The sequence below is a fragment of the Curcuma longa genome, chromosome 5 (assembly GCF_044706935.1).
Source record: "Curcuma longa cultivar G26 ecotype Majalengka, Jawa Barat chromosome 5, ITB_CL_G26_1.1, whole genome shotgun sequence".
NCBI lineage: Eukaryota > Viridiplantae > Streptophyta > Magnoliopsida > Zingiberales > Zingiberaceae > Curcuma > Curcuma longa.
In genome coordinates, this window is record NC_133865.1 from 14,062,348 (window position 1) to 14,076,821 (window position 14,474).

The 14,474-nt window shown below is 41.1% G+C and overlaps 1 protein-coding gene across 1 annotated transcript; it reads left to right on the top strand.

Annotated features, from left to right (window-relative positions):
* The first annotated feature begins 12,000 nt into the window (after nucleotides 1-12,000).
* Nucleotides 12,001-13,287, top strand: LOC141829299 (cyclin-dependent kinase D-1-like). The gene is made up of 3 exons (XM_074716743.1): nucleotides 12,001-12,092; nucleotides 12,174-12,497; nucleotides 12,658-13,287. Exons 1-3 carry the CDS (start codon nucleotides 12,001-12,003, stop codon nucleotides 12,725-12,727), a joined length of 486 nt encoding a protein of 161 aa, XP_074572844.1. The 3' UTR covers nucleotides 12,728-13,287.
* Nucleotides 13,288-14,474: the final 1,187 nt, after the last annotated feature.

The window sequence follows — 14,474 nt, forward strand, 5'->3', positions numbered from 1 at the left end:
GTCTCAAACACACGGCCGTGTCCAGCAAATGAGGAGAAGACAGGCTTAGGCCGTGCCTCACAGGCACGGCCGTGCCTTCAAACAGAAGGGAGACAAGTCTGGACCGTGCCCCAGAGGCACGGCCGTGCCCCAGAACAGAGGCTTGACTGCCTTCGGCCGTGCCCCCAAAGCACGGCCGTGCCTCCTCCTGTGCCCGACGCCCACACGGGGCCGTGCCTCCCAGGCACGGCCGTGTGCACGGGGGCGTGCTGCATTCGTGACCTGCACTATAAATAGGTCCTTATTGAGACCTAGGAAAGGGGGGAGACCTTGGAGAGCCACCGGAGCTGTTCTAGAGCCACCGACGCCTGTTTCGGAGCGAGATTCGACGATCCATCCACCGATCCGACTGCTCCAGTCCATCCTCATCCCATCTACGCCGAGATTGCAGTCCAAGGAGGAAGATAAGTCTCATTTCTGCATTTCTTTGTTTTATCTTGTGATTGAGATGTACTCTTTCCTTCCTATGGATTGTAACCTCCACGCTATGGAGTAGATTCCCTAGATTCTAGGATGTAGGATGAATCAGATGTAATGGATGATTGTATTTGGATTTGATTAATCTACCGTTTTCTATGATATAACTGTCTATTGCTTTGTGGATTTGTGCTTGTGCTTGATGATAAATTGTGTGTGTGTGAATCCATGAGGGTAGGAATTGATTATGTATTGAGGAATCATTAGGCCGTACACCGGGGCGCTTCGTAACACGGGGAATGCCTTGAACCGGGCGAGTTCCGAGGGGTTTCTTAATGCGTAGTTAAATTCTTATGAGGGATAGTTAGCGGTCATTCGTTGTTGGGGAGAGATCCGTAAAAAGATATCCTGTGACAGGGGATAGGGTTCTTTTAGTACTCCGGGGCGCCTGAGTGACACGGGAATGCCTTGAACCGGGCTTCTAGAACCATTTCAAACCGACAACGAGTGACGTAAGAACACCAATGCATTAATTCGAGGATACCTGACGAGGTTGAATTGGATAAATTGGTTAACATCCCTACAATTGAACAATTATTGAGGAAAGGTAGAGGATCCAAGTCAATCAATCCATACTCTGAGGAGTCCGAAGTCCTAGGATCGTTTCACCACAAGTGTCACAGTCGATCCCTTTCTCCGATTTCTAGGATAAAGTACTTTAGATCACTCCCATCTCCCCCACACAACTCATGCTCAATATTCTCTCCACCTTATTGTGCTAGATCTAGTAAGTAATTCCACGGTCCCTGTGGATTCGATCTTTTTATTACTTGACGACATTCCGTATACTTGCGGAACGCTTCCCCTGTGTGTTTTCTAATATTCCACTGCTAGTATTCTGATAGAAAAACGAACGAGTTCGAAAAGCGATGACATGCTATTCACCCCTCTAGCTGTGTCACATCGATCCTACATTGTATACTCACCACCCAGACCCTGCGATTTTCCTTTCTTTATCTCCAGGTAGCAAATAAGGATGTTGTTTGAAGCATGGAGGTCTGCTAGTCTACCCCATCATCTCATAGCAAGAGTGTTTTATTTTTACTTCGTATGGTTTTTTTTGGACAGTATTGGATTGTTGGTTTCGGATTTATATGTGTATCTGTAGTTTGAACTTATGTTCATGGATGTTATCATTGTTATGATTGCACTGCATTGTTTATGTTTTCGAAGACTTGTAGAGTTTATCGTTGTGATGCTTTTCGAGTTATACGTGTTGTTATATGGATATGCATGTGTTTGGATTAGTGAGTGGCCGTGTGGTCCACATTTCCCATAGTTTAGTAGTTAAACTTCATGCATTATAATGCTGAACGACTGTGTGGGCCTTTATGTTAGAATGTATTTAGGAAAGTTGAATTGTTACAGGGGAGATGCAGCCGAAATTTTTCGGACGACCATTTCTTGTGATGTGATAATTGTTTTGGTATCAGAGCATGGTTTTAAAGTCTATAATTAGTTTACTGGATTTGTCGTTGGATTTTTGGTCTATCTGATATCAATTATTTTGATTTTAGAGCATACTAAGTTGAGGTCATATTGTTATTTGGGACGATTTTTTGTCGTATTTTCGATTTACTTGATCCAGACTATGAGATGGGACGGACAGCGACATGATCTCTCCAAGTGGTTGTAATTTACCTTTTATATCTGATTCAATTCTAGAAATTAATAATAGTTGTGTTATTAGGTATTATTTAATTATCTTATGGCCCCTGTACAAAATCGAGGACATAGTCGGCCACCAAGACGACCTGCTACTCCAGTGGAATTGGGGAGTTCTGAGGATGTTGTCGATAGTCGAGAGTAGACCCGTAATCCTCCAATTGTGCAACAAGGTTCTCAAGTTCAGGAGATACCGCTGACGGACCCGGTGCCGACTACTACTAGTAATATTGTGGATAAGTGCCAGATATCGTTGCTGACAAAGTCGGTAAACGATCGATTTACCCTATTTCATGGGGGATCTGCCCATGGGTGGTGCGTTCCTGGTTGGAAAGTTTGACTATATCACTTGTAGTGATACAAAGAAAGCTGAATTAGCTATCTACTACCTCCGTGATCAGGCTGTCATGTGGTGGAAGACACAGAGGATGATTTTCACAGAGCAGGATATATCATGGTGATCATTCAAGGAGGTTTTCGAGGCACAGTACTTCTTAGTGGCTTTCTATTTGGTGCGGCGCCATTAGTTTCTAAATTGTAAGCTGGGTGATCATTCTGTCATGGAGTATAACGCGGAGTTCTCTTGACTTGTCGGGTTCTGCCCACATTTAGTAGCTCAAAATAGTGATCGGATGTTTCAGTTCACCCAAGGATTTACTGCCTATATCTGGGTTAGAATGTCTGATTTTTTGGTTAGTTCTTATAGAGAGACGTTGGACCGAGTTTTACTCATTGAAATGACTCAACAGCAAGTGGCTCGGGAAAAAGACACAGAGAAGTCAAAAAATGTGAGTGCACAAAGTACTAGTCAAAAGACTGGTCAGAAGAGGCACGCTCAGGGATCAGGTTGTTGGGATTTTTTGAGAAGGCAGAAGAGTAAACGACCATCTACAGGATCTTTGAGTGGATCACAACGGAATCAGGGGAAGGATGTTATGGAGAGGAAGTGTTTTCGGTGTGGATCCGGTAGTCATCATTTAGCGGATTATCTATCAGATCAGACTGTCTACTATTATTGTAAGCAACCTGGTTATATGATCAGGGATTTCACTCTGAGAGCTCAGCTGGAGCTCACTGACACTACCACTCCGGAGGACGATCTACACAGCCACGACAGCAGAGGGTCCCACCGAGGCATAGAGCACCCCAGCAGCAGAAACAGCCTCCAGGACAACTGTATCAGATACAAGTAAGAGAATATGTGATGCGCGTAGGATATATATGTGTTTTTTACGCTTTCATTGTACATCTTTCTACATTTCATGTCATTATCCTAAGTTTATCGCATCCTTTATCTATGCATTAGGCGTGTTTTCTTCATTTCCTAGTTCGAAGGTCTACTCTTGTGTTTTTGCTTTTGCAAGACGGAAATGGATCAAAAAAAGGCGAAACGGAGAATTAAACGAAGGCAAGACAAGACAAAGTCATGTCTCATCATCCTGAGGGGTCGTGCCTCACCACCAGAGCTTCTGCTGCTAGGGGTCGTGCCTTATAGGCACGGTCGTGCCCCCTACTAGAGCCGTGCAAGCTTGGGGTCGTGCCTACCAGGCACGATCGTGTCTCAAATCCCAATAAATTCCATCTTGAAGTCGTGCCAATGAGGCACGGTCGTGCCTCGTTTCCAGAGAAGAGCCAGGGCTTGACCGTGCCCTTACTAGAGGATTAGGTATGTGCTTTGTAGAATAAATATTTTTAGTGTTGCATGATCCTATAACACAAATTTAACATCTTACAAGACCATAGGGAGACCATATTTGTGTATTAATGCATTTGAATTATTGGTGAGATGCTAGGATGATACTCATACCTCACTTATGCTTGTTAGCATCTTTATGAAGCATGAAAAGTATCAATTTATTTATCATAGACCAACTATAGGAAAAGCAGATGTTTAATTAATGGACATCTTGCCCTCGATCATAGTTGGACATTTTAAATGATTCAAAACCATTTTAATGAAATACTCACAGTGATATGCACTGGCAACATCAATGAATTCATAACATGGCTTGTAATTAATACAAAAGTGCAAGTTTATGCCAAACTTTAGAGTTTAGATCAAACTTGTGAAATATAATTAGTTTTTCACATAATTATATTTTTCTTTAATAATATACGTGAAAATAAATGTGCTTGTAAAATTTCAGATTTTTCTAAATTTTATAGAATTTTTAAAGTATTTCTGAAGTTCATATCAGAAACCTGCACAAAACTGTTTCAGGGCACCAGTCGACTGGTGCAGATATCAGTCGACTGGTCCCAGTCGACTGCGGCAGGAATTCACTCGACTAAAAAATTTGTGAATTTCTGATTCAATCGGTCTGTCGACTGCTGAGGGCCTCAGTCGACTGATGCCAGTCGACTGGCCCACCATCAGTCGACTGATGGCGGTCTTTGTATAAAAGAAATTCAATGCGTTGGTCGACTGCTAACCCTAGGCTTTTGTCGATCTCATCGCCTCTTCCCTATTTTCGTGTCCTCTGGTCATCTCTTGCATCCTAGTGCTTACCTAAGCCCTTTTCCACACAATCCTACATCTATTTCATCATCTTCTAGGTTTTGAAGTGGTGTTTTGGACTAGTTCTCTATCATGGAAAGAAAGTAACTTTGCTACCATATTTCCTCTTAATTTCTTCATCTTTTGTCATTATTCTGAGCTAACCTTTATTTTGTTGCATATTTTTGCATCATAAAATCATGCATTGTATTTTTTTTAAAGTTAGGCAAAAACACACTGCTAATCGCCCACCTAGGAGAATCAATCCCTGACGGGGTGAGGATTCTTCCCAATACCCTAATCCTTCTCATTTTCATGGAATACAAGAACCTCGATTTCACTCTCAGGCCACTCAACATATGTTTGAGACGATCGATTTCCATCTCATGGACTGTCGATATCTTAACAAATCATATTTTCAAGCAAAAACACCTCATTTATATGATCTCATCACATTCTATCAACTAGATTCCTTAGTTACTTGCACAAGTGACATCAACCTTGATCTTTGCAAGAAATTCTATGTCAATCTTCGTTCTGTTGACATAATTGAGAGCCAATATGTGTCCACCGCAGGAGGTGTTTCAATTGAGTTCAATCCTGAAATTCTCTGATCTTTTCTACAATTACGACCTTCGACGAACCCATTCATTTGTTTTCCTGAAGTAGTTGGACCTATTACTGGCTCTTTCGCCCATGTTACTATTGACCTAATTCATCAGCACTACTTTGGTACCCCTAGAAATCTATTTCGAAAAATCTTTCATGCCACTAGTAGGTCTGCAAATAATTATGTCTGGTATAGGATTATCCTGGATTGCATTCTTCCCATTGTGACACGAGGCCAGAAAATGATTTGAATCCCACATTTGGTTATGATGTATGCTTTAGAGCAATATCTAGATATCGACATTGCCCTTCATGTCTATTCATCCATCCTCTATTTCTCGGGTCCTTCTCATAGCAAGATTTATATGCCATTTGGTCAATCATTACTCAGTTCCTTGCATCTAGGGGTGTCGATATTTCAGTAGAGACCATTCGCCCTTTATCAAAGGACTATGATCAGCTAGGCCTGAGACACTTGAAGCTGGCAAAAATTATATACCATGATGGTGCTATGGCTTGGACTCGCGATGTTGCACGTGGAGCTGCACGTGAGGCTGATTCTTCCGAGTCTGAGGAGAATGAGGCTGCCGATGCACCTGCTGCCCCTACTGCTGCTCCTCCTCCTGCGGCTGATGCGTCCCATGCCAGTGGCCTAGACGAGCGTATCACTCACCTTGAGGGGATGGTATAGTAGAGATTTCATGACTTTGGCAAGCGCTTGCATTGATTATGTCCAGACCTATCACCAGGAGTTTCAGGACTACTATCAGGGCGTTCAGGCCTATCATCAGGATCTCCAAGGCTATTTTGGGGAGGTTCAGGGCCTTCGTCAGGAGTGGACAACTGCTGCACAGAGACAGAACGAGGCGTATCAACAGCAGCAGTAGATGTATGATATGATGCAGAGGATGCACATGTCATATAAGGCTCCTCCACCTCCTACTGATGATGATGCATAGTTTGGGATAGACTCGTGTTATGTCGAGATTGTGTGCTTTAAACGAAAATTTATTATTTGTCTCGAACATAGATATTTATGTGAGGATGATTTGAACTCGTATGATGTATGACTTTATTTCTTCCTGTTATGTTATGACTTTACTTCTTAGTCAATTTGCCTTAATATATATGTGTTGATATTTTTTGTGTTTGAATAAGAGTAGGTTATGGATTTAGGGGGCGTTTCCTTTTTGGACTTGTCATTTTGAGACATATATTAAATCATAATTGAATTCTACGATTTAGACACATTTCATGATGCCATGTAAGCAATCTAGACATGTCTATTTGAAGGAACGCATAGCTCTCATGCATACTGATACAAAGTTCTTGTTAACTTAAGAGTTTCATAGTTTTGAAACTTTGTATCAAAATCTTATTTTCATAGACAAAATATTTTAAAAATATTTTTCCCTTGTTATGTCTGCCTTAAGTAATGACGGTATGAAATTTCATGATTTTTCAACGAAAATTGAATTACTTATGAATTTTCAAAATTCGGGTCTAAAAATCTATTTATCAGACATCAGTCGACTAATTCAGAGACCAGTCGATTGATGTGGCTGAAAAATTACTATTTTGATTTTTTTTTTTTTGCTAAATTGCGTATTCTTTAACCTCTATTGTTTGATGCATGCTCTAGGAGCATCTTTATGGTCTATAGGATTGCTCAAGACCTATACCTTAGGTGCCACAAATTCATTGTTGGTGCTTGTTGTAGGGAAAGTAGGGTTTTAGGGGGAGCATGTGCCAATATCAATTTCATTAACACATACGGCTTCTTATTGGAAATTTGCCCTGCCTCTTATTTATTTTTACCTCCTTGTGCTTATATTCTTTTTGCTGTTAGTCAAAAAGAGACGAGGATGTACAGAAGATAGCTTTCCGCACTTGTTACAGACACTATGAGTTTTTAGTGATGTCATTCGGACTCACCAATGCTCCAGCCACGTTTACGGTTCTGATGAATCAGATTTTCTTGGAGTATTTGGACCGATTCATTATAGTCTTTATCGATAACATTCTGATATATTCTCGATCAGAGGAGGAGCATGAGCAGCATCTTCGTATTATATTAGAGACATTACGTCGTGAGTTGTATACGAAATTCAGCAAGTGTGCTTTCTGATTATCTTCTGTGGGATTTTTTAGACATGTTGTATCTAGCAGAGGTATTTTTGTCGACCCTCAGAAAATCGAGGCTATTACTAGTTGGGAGCAACAAAAGACAATTCAGAAGGTTCATAGTTTTCTTGGTTTGGCTGGATATTACCGGAGATTTGTAGAGGGTTTCTCTCATATTGCTACACCACTGATTCGTCCGACCAAAAAAAGGTGAAATTCGTTTGGTCAAAGGCTTGTGAGACTAGCTTCCAAAAGCTTAAGCAGCGGTTAGTGAGTGCCCCGATTCTAGTGATTCCTTCCAGTGAGGACGGATTCATACTTTATTCCGATGCAACATTTCAGGGATTAGGTGTAGTGTTGATGTAGTGTGATTGGGTGGTTGCCTATGTTGGGATTGTCCCGGTGCAATGCGCGTTTTCTCACGTTTCTCAAACGTGCGCAGCAGAAATTTATAGATAATTAAAACTAATTATTATCACAACACACGCATGCATAAATAGGAAATAACAAGTACAAGGCATGACAGAAAATTAAAATTTACAGAATAAGAAATTATTCTAAACCGTACCTCGTGGATGACGTTTGAACGGTGTTGAATCAATCGAGCGATCCTCGTTGGAGTCCCGCCTCTACTGGTGATCCACGCCAAGCTCTCGTTTGGACAGCTTCGGAAGCTACGAATTACGTCATCGTCTTCGGTACTAGCTGATGACCAATGACAATCGAATCAAGAGAAGCCATTTTCGAAAACCACGCAACAACGTTTGTCACGATCGTTCCGAGGCTTTCTGACTATCATCGAGAATTGTATTCCCGGTGTAGTTTTCGGTGGTCAACCTTTGACCGCCAATAATGGATAAATGACCAAAAATCTTTTCCGATCACGATGGAATAATTTCTGGAAACTTTACAAGCTTCCGAGAAATTTACACATGGTTGTTATATGACTCGGATTGACCGATCACATCTAGACAGCTCTTTACAAGAAAAACATCAACGATATTTCTGTATTACAACACAGTGAACATTTCACATCGTGTTTGCTCCGGCAGTGACTCTCTCCGATGACAAGGAGCAAAAGCAGCAGTCTGCTCTTCGGTGACCACGAGCAAAGGCAGTAGCCTCCTCTCCGACGACCATGAGCAAGGGCAGCAGCCTCCTCTCTGGCGACAACGAGCAAAGTCTGCAGCCTCCTCTCCGGCGACCACGAGCAAGGGCAGCAGCCTCCTCTCCGGCGACCACGAGCAAGGGCAGCAACCTCCTCTCCGGCAACCATAAATAAAGGCAACAGCCTCCTCTCTGGCGATCACGAGCAAGGGCAGCAGCTTCCTCTCCGGCGACCACAAGCAAGGGAAGCAGCTTCCTCTCCGACGACCACAAAATCGCCGAAATCCCTATCGTGAAATCGCTGGAAGCCGTCAAGGAATCGTCGGAAGCCACACTGCGAGATTTCTGGAATCCGCCAAGGAATCGTCGGAAGCCACACCGTATGAGTAGATCCACAGCACCACGCCCACAACTCCGTCCTCTCAGCGCCGTGCCCTCAGCGCTGTGCCCAAGCAGGGAGGATGAACAGAGGCAAGAAGCGGCGAAAGATTAGGTTTTGGCAGCACCCCCTAGCGAGCTTGAAGACGATGAACAATTTTTGGCTAGGGTAATCGCACGATGATTTATAAAAGAGGAGTAACAGTTTTTCTAATTAAAACATTAGTATTTCTTAATTAAACCCTAGGTTTCTTTGGTTCAATAACCCTAATTTGGGTTGAATTGGACCGGATCATTATAGTGAATCGGTTCACTTTTTGTTCGTTTGATTCAATAACCAAACGATCTCCGATTTGACCCAAACTAGTTTTGTTCAATTCGTCTTCGCAAGACGAATCTCCTCATCACATCCATTCTGCCAAAATCTCTTCCATCGCGAACCAAACCAAGTTGGTTCAATTCAGTTTAAAACTGAATATTTGGTTCACTAACCAAACGAGCTCTGATTTGAACGAAATCAGTTTCGTTAGTTTCGTCTTCGTAAGACGAGTTCCATCATTTTTTCCATTGTCTGGTTCAACCAGACTTTATTTCTCTCATTCTGAGAATTCAATTCTCAAACTCGTTTTAAGTCCTTCGGAGAACTTGTTGTGCATGTGACCCAATAGGTTCCCGGCTTGGTTGGTCGTCCGTAATTAACCATTAATTATGGAACGATCATGAGTGACACCTAGTAGTATATCATGATCCCCAATTGATCGAAAAATCAACGATTGATTCCAGAACAGTTCTAAACCTTTCAGCAGCTATACTGAATCGTGTCTTATTCCTTTCACCGTCTTATACCCGCTTGGTTCAGGACATAGTTTATATGTCGGTCCCTACTAGGCTGACTAGGTCATACCCAGCCCAAGCTGCTTTCTTGTCCTATGGATTCAAGTTACTTGTACATGTGTCCAAGAGTCTCGTACTCTTAACATGTAATGCTTTGGCCAAAGACTTTTAGTAACAATCTTGACAAGCGGCCGCAAGGTATACGTCTCCTTTCCGAAGGAGCGGTGAATCTTCTGTGGGCTATTCAAATACCTTCGGGAACTTCGTCTTATACCCAATCATCTCGGGTTCACACCTCCTTGGAGATGCTTGCTTAAAACGTCAAAGTATAAGCCTTTGTGATCAAGGTGACTTAAATACCGCAAGTCAAAGGAAACTCGCACTTAAGCTACACTGAGATCTTCATTGACATATATATATCGAACCATATGAAGTCTCAAAGCAAGTCACTCCAATGAACTGATTACCTTTAACTAGCATCCACGTTTAACTCTCAAGATCTAATGTCGACAATAGTGAGATCAACTTCTTGGCTAACCAAGGAGTTCAAAACGTGCTAACCTCGACAGAATCGATGACGTCCATGCTTATCAATTACTTGACTAGGGATAATTCTAATACATTCATAATTACACATATAGATATGCCCACAAGTTGTGATCCAATCACAAATTCTCTCACGCTATGAATCGTATTGCAGACATTCAGTATTTGAATTTAAGATCCAATCAAATACATATGGAATGTGCACTCAAATAGTGAATTACTATTTATCCAATAAATAGTATAACCGTAAGGCGATTGCCTTAGGACACCTCTCAAATCTAGCAGACTCCCACTTAGCCTAAGGCCAATCGCTCTAGTATTCAATACTAATCGCCTCAATTTGTTCCTCAAAATTACTTTGAGGTAGAAGTTAAAGGACCCACAAGGTTCCTTTCGATGGGAATCTTCTCGATTTTATTTTTTTCTATGGATGATCTTTTGATCTATTGATTTTGCCGAAGCACGTATTTGGATCGACGATGAGACCTAGGTTTCATCGCTTGCGTGTTGCTCCATTGTTGTCGCAGCAAGCAAGTAAAGCTTCAACAATGGTTAGAACCATTCTAAGTTCAGTAATGAACTTCCCGATCCAAACTGCTTAGTTTGCTACTTCACAAGCTGCAATGTTATCTTATTTGAAACACTTTCAACTTATTGCGCCATAATTTAAAGTGAATTCGTATCCAGACCGAGACTTGAAAACATCCTTGTCTGTCTGGTAGCTGGTATCTGTATACCCGCGTGTAACTATATCACTTTCTCCATGTACCAAAACAAATGATTATTTTCTCGTAAGTACTTTAATAATTATTTTGACAGCCGCCCAATGATCTATTTATGGATCTGATCAGTATCTGCTCGTGACACTCAGAGCACACGATACGTCGGGCCTCGTACACATCATTGTTGGGATCGAGGCGTTTGCTAGAGGGGGGTGAATAGCGATTTCTCGATCTTTCTCTGCAAGATAGTTAGCGGAAGCAAAATACAATATACAAAAGAAAGAACAATCGCTAACCCGTTCGATTTACTTGTTATCCACCTCAACGAGGTGACTAATCCAAGGATCCACACACAGCAAGCACCTTTCCACTATGAAACTTCTCCTTTTCAAAGAGCACTTTGAAGGCGGAGAAACCTTTACAAATCGATCTCTTCCTTGTACAAGATTGATAGTGAAGTTTAGAGGAAGAGGAATCAAGTTTACAGTGGAGTTCGTGCAAGAAGATAGAAGAATGAATCACACCTTCTCCAATCGTCAAACTGTATTTTTCTAGAATTCCGTGCATCAGTCGACTGCTCCTAATGCCAGTCGACTGATGGGCTTCAAACGGCTCTTTAATACGCATTTAATGTGCCAGTTGTTATCCAACGGTAGTCTATCAGTTGACTGCTCACTCGACTGATCTTTCTGTCCGCTTCGGTGTGCTACTGATCAATCATCAGTCGACTGGCAAACTGATCAGTCAACTGGTGAAATGATCAGTCGACTGGTCAGTCAGTCGACTGGTGAACTGGTCAGTCGACTGATAAAGCTGAAACTCCCTTTTCAGCTTCTTCTTCAGCCCTTAGCCTTGACACAAGCCTTCAAACGCCTTCCACAAGCCTCGTGCCCTTCCTTGCACTAGCTTGAGACGTTTTCCTCAGCTTCGTCGTGCTAAGTCTTCCTTTGCCAAGAGACCACGCCTCCTGGACTTCATCCTTTGCCAAGAGGCCTTGCCTCCATGGCTAGTGATGATGCCTTGGATTTGTTAGCAAAGATGTTCACTTATGATCCAAAGGCAAGAATAACAGCACAACAGGCATTGGAGCACAGGTGTTTGTGGTATAATTGTTAGAGCAGGATACAATAAAGATATAATGTGACTGAGCTTTTACTCCCTCGTGTTTGAAACAGGTACTTTGCATCAGTACCTGCGCCAACTAAGCCATCTTTGCTTCCAAGGCCTCCCCCAAAGGGAGACTCACAAACTCACAAGACCTCAGAGTTCAATTCGCAGGATGGTCCCGTTGTCTTATCTCCCCAACGGAAGATGAGGAGGATCACTGTCAATCATGATGGATTGGAGGGGACTGTATACCAGCTAGATAAGGCTAGCGAGCATGCTAAGGAGGCTAGACATATGGACGGAATCAGTGGTCAGAGTGAAAGTATGCCCATGTCGATTGATGCAGGAGTTCTTTTTGGTTCTCGCCCACCTCCCAGGCCCACTTTGAACAGGTAATAATTTTTTCCCGTAAACATTTTGTTCGTATCTTAAACAAGAATTTCTTTTTTCTTCAAGCAGTAAGCAAGCTTACTCTCTTTTTGCTCTTATTTTTTGTGTGTTTAAACAAACTCTAGAAATAAACGTTGCTGAAAAATATCATCGTATGTGCAGTGCTGATAGGACACATTTAAAGAGAAAACTAGATCTGGAACCTGAATTCAATTACAATGAGCGGGAGTAGAAGATAGATTGGTCTTTTGACTCGAGAAAAAGTATGTGATTCAATCAACCTTTACACGTATCAAGATCATACTTTCATGATGTGGCATACTGAAGCTCATTCGCAGAATTACAAGAGCAATGGCGCAACAGCCTGAGTCTAAAAGATGCTGGAAATAGTCTCATGATACCATCAATTTACAGATAATGGGGTCCTTCAGATTATTAATTACGTAAACAAAGATAAAGTCCTTCGTGCATGATTGAACTCCGTAATCTTAAACTTTTTTTTTTCCCGTGAGATAAAACCGCAGGTTGTTTGTGCAGCTACATCTGACGTGGAGCATACTTTGTGAAATTGATACGATGATTGTTCTTGAACCGTCAGGTTGATAGCATGTCTCAAGGCAATGGTTCCTTCGAGATCTAGTTTCTAAATTTAGCTATTTGTGTTTCAGTGATCGATTTCTTTAAATCAGAACCCGCATTGCAGATAAGAATTGACTTGTTTATTATTTTCCTTGCATTATCAAATCGCTGTTAAAATTCTTACATTTTTCAACAGCAAGTGGTTTCATGGCATATTGCCTGCCTAGATCATTTTGCCTTTTTTTTTTTTTTTATTTTAAATTTAACGGTAGTGAGACGAGAGGGTGGAACAGAGGTGAGCTGCGCTTTTCTAGTGGTACTGCGAAGATGTGCAAAGAAACAATTTGAGAAGTGACAGCAATGGTCGAGTGAAGAATCCATGCAACGATGCTGGGAAATTTTTTTTAAAAGAAGAATTCGTCGACGGTCCAGACGAATCCAGTTCTAGACAATGATGGTCCAGTTCTGACCCCGAGACCGTGGCCGTGCCGATAGAAAAGGCCGTCGACATCTGGAACTGATTCTTCTAGTTCTAGGCTGTGTGAAGTTGTTAATTTTTACTAATTCTAGATGTCGACGGCCTTTCCTCTCGGCATGGCCATGGTCTCGCGGTCGGCCGATCATGGGGTTGGCTGGCCACGGGATCAACATGACAACGGGGTCGGTCGGTCGAGCTCGTCGCCTCCTATAGTGAAAAGGGATCGGTCAGCCACGGGGTTGATCTGTCGAGCTTGCCACCTCTTGTAGTAAGAAAGAAATACAAGTTTATTTTATCTATAGTTATAGCAAGAAGGAAATAGAAAATTAGATTTTTTTTTCTGGATAAATTAATCAGGATGATTATTGGTGAGATTAGGTTTAAATTATATAAATTTATCATGTATTTTTTTGGTAGTTGTAATCTACAATTGTATCAGGTCTTTATTAGGATGATTATTGTGTAAGAAATTAGGTTTAAATTATATAGATTTTTAATTGATTTATAGTACACAATCATTAGTAATCAATTTATTATGAATGTAAAAAAAATTAAAATGTTTAAACTAAATAATATTGGACAAAAATTATAAGGACACTTCTTTATTTTTAAATAATTAAACATACATTCTATTTTATTTTTTTTATCAAAAATGACATCTTAATTCATTGTTTAACCGTGTATATTGAAGTTTATCAAATACTATTGCTAGTGTAATATTATATAACCACAAGGATTTACTATTGCATGAAGTTTAGATGATATACATAAATGACTAGTTAATAATTACATATTGAAACTAGAATTGAAACTGAAATTGTATCTTGAATCTACAATATTGACTCTTTCTTTTAGAACTGAAACTATAACTTGAAACTATAATAATAAATCTTATTTTAGCTCATTTCCATAATTTATCATA

Excerpts from the sequence above, each read along its gene's own strand:
- LOC141829299 (XM_074716743.1), top strand. The coding sequence starts at position 12,001 with ATGGCTAGTGATGATGCCTTGGATTTGTTAGCAAAGATGTTCACTTAT. Across the intron at positions 12,093-12,173 it reads CAACAGGCATTGGAGCACAG|GTACTTTGCATCAGTACCTG; the intron begins GTGTTTGTGGTA and ends TGTTTGAAACAG. Across the intron at positions 12,498-12,657 it reads CCCAGGCCCACTTTGAACAG|TGCTGATAGGACACATTTAA; the intron begins GTAATAATTTTT and ends TCGTATGTGCAG.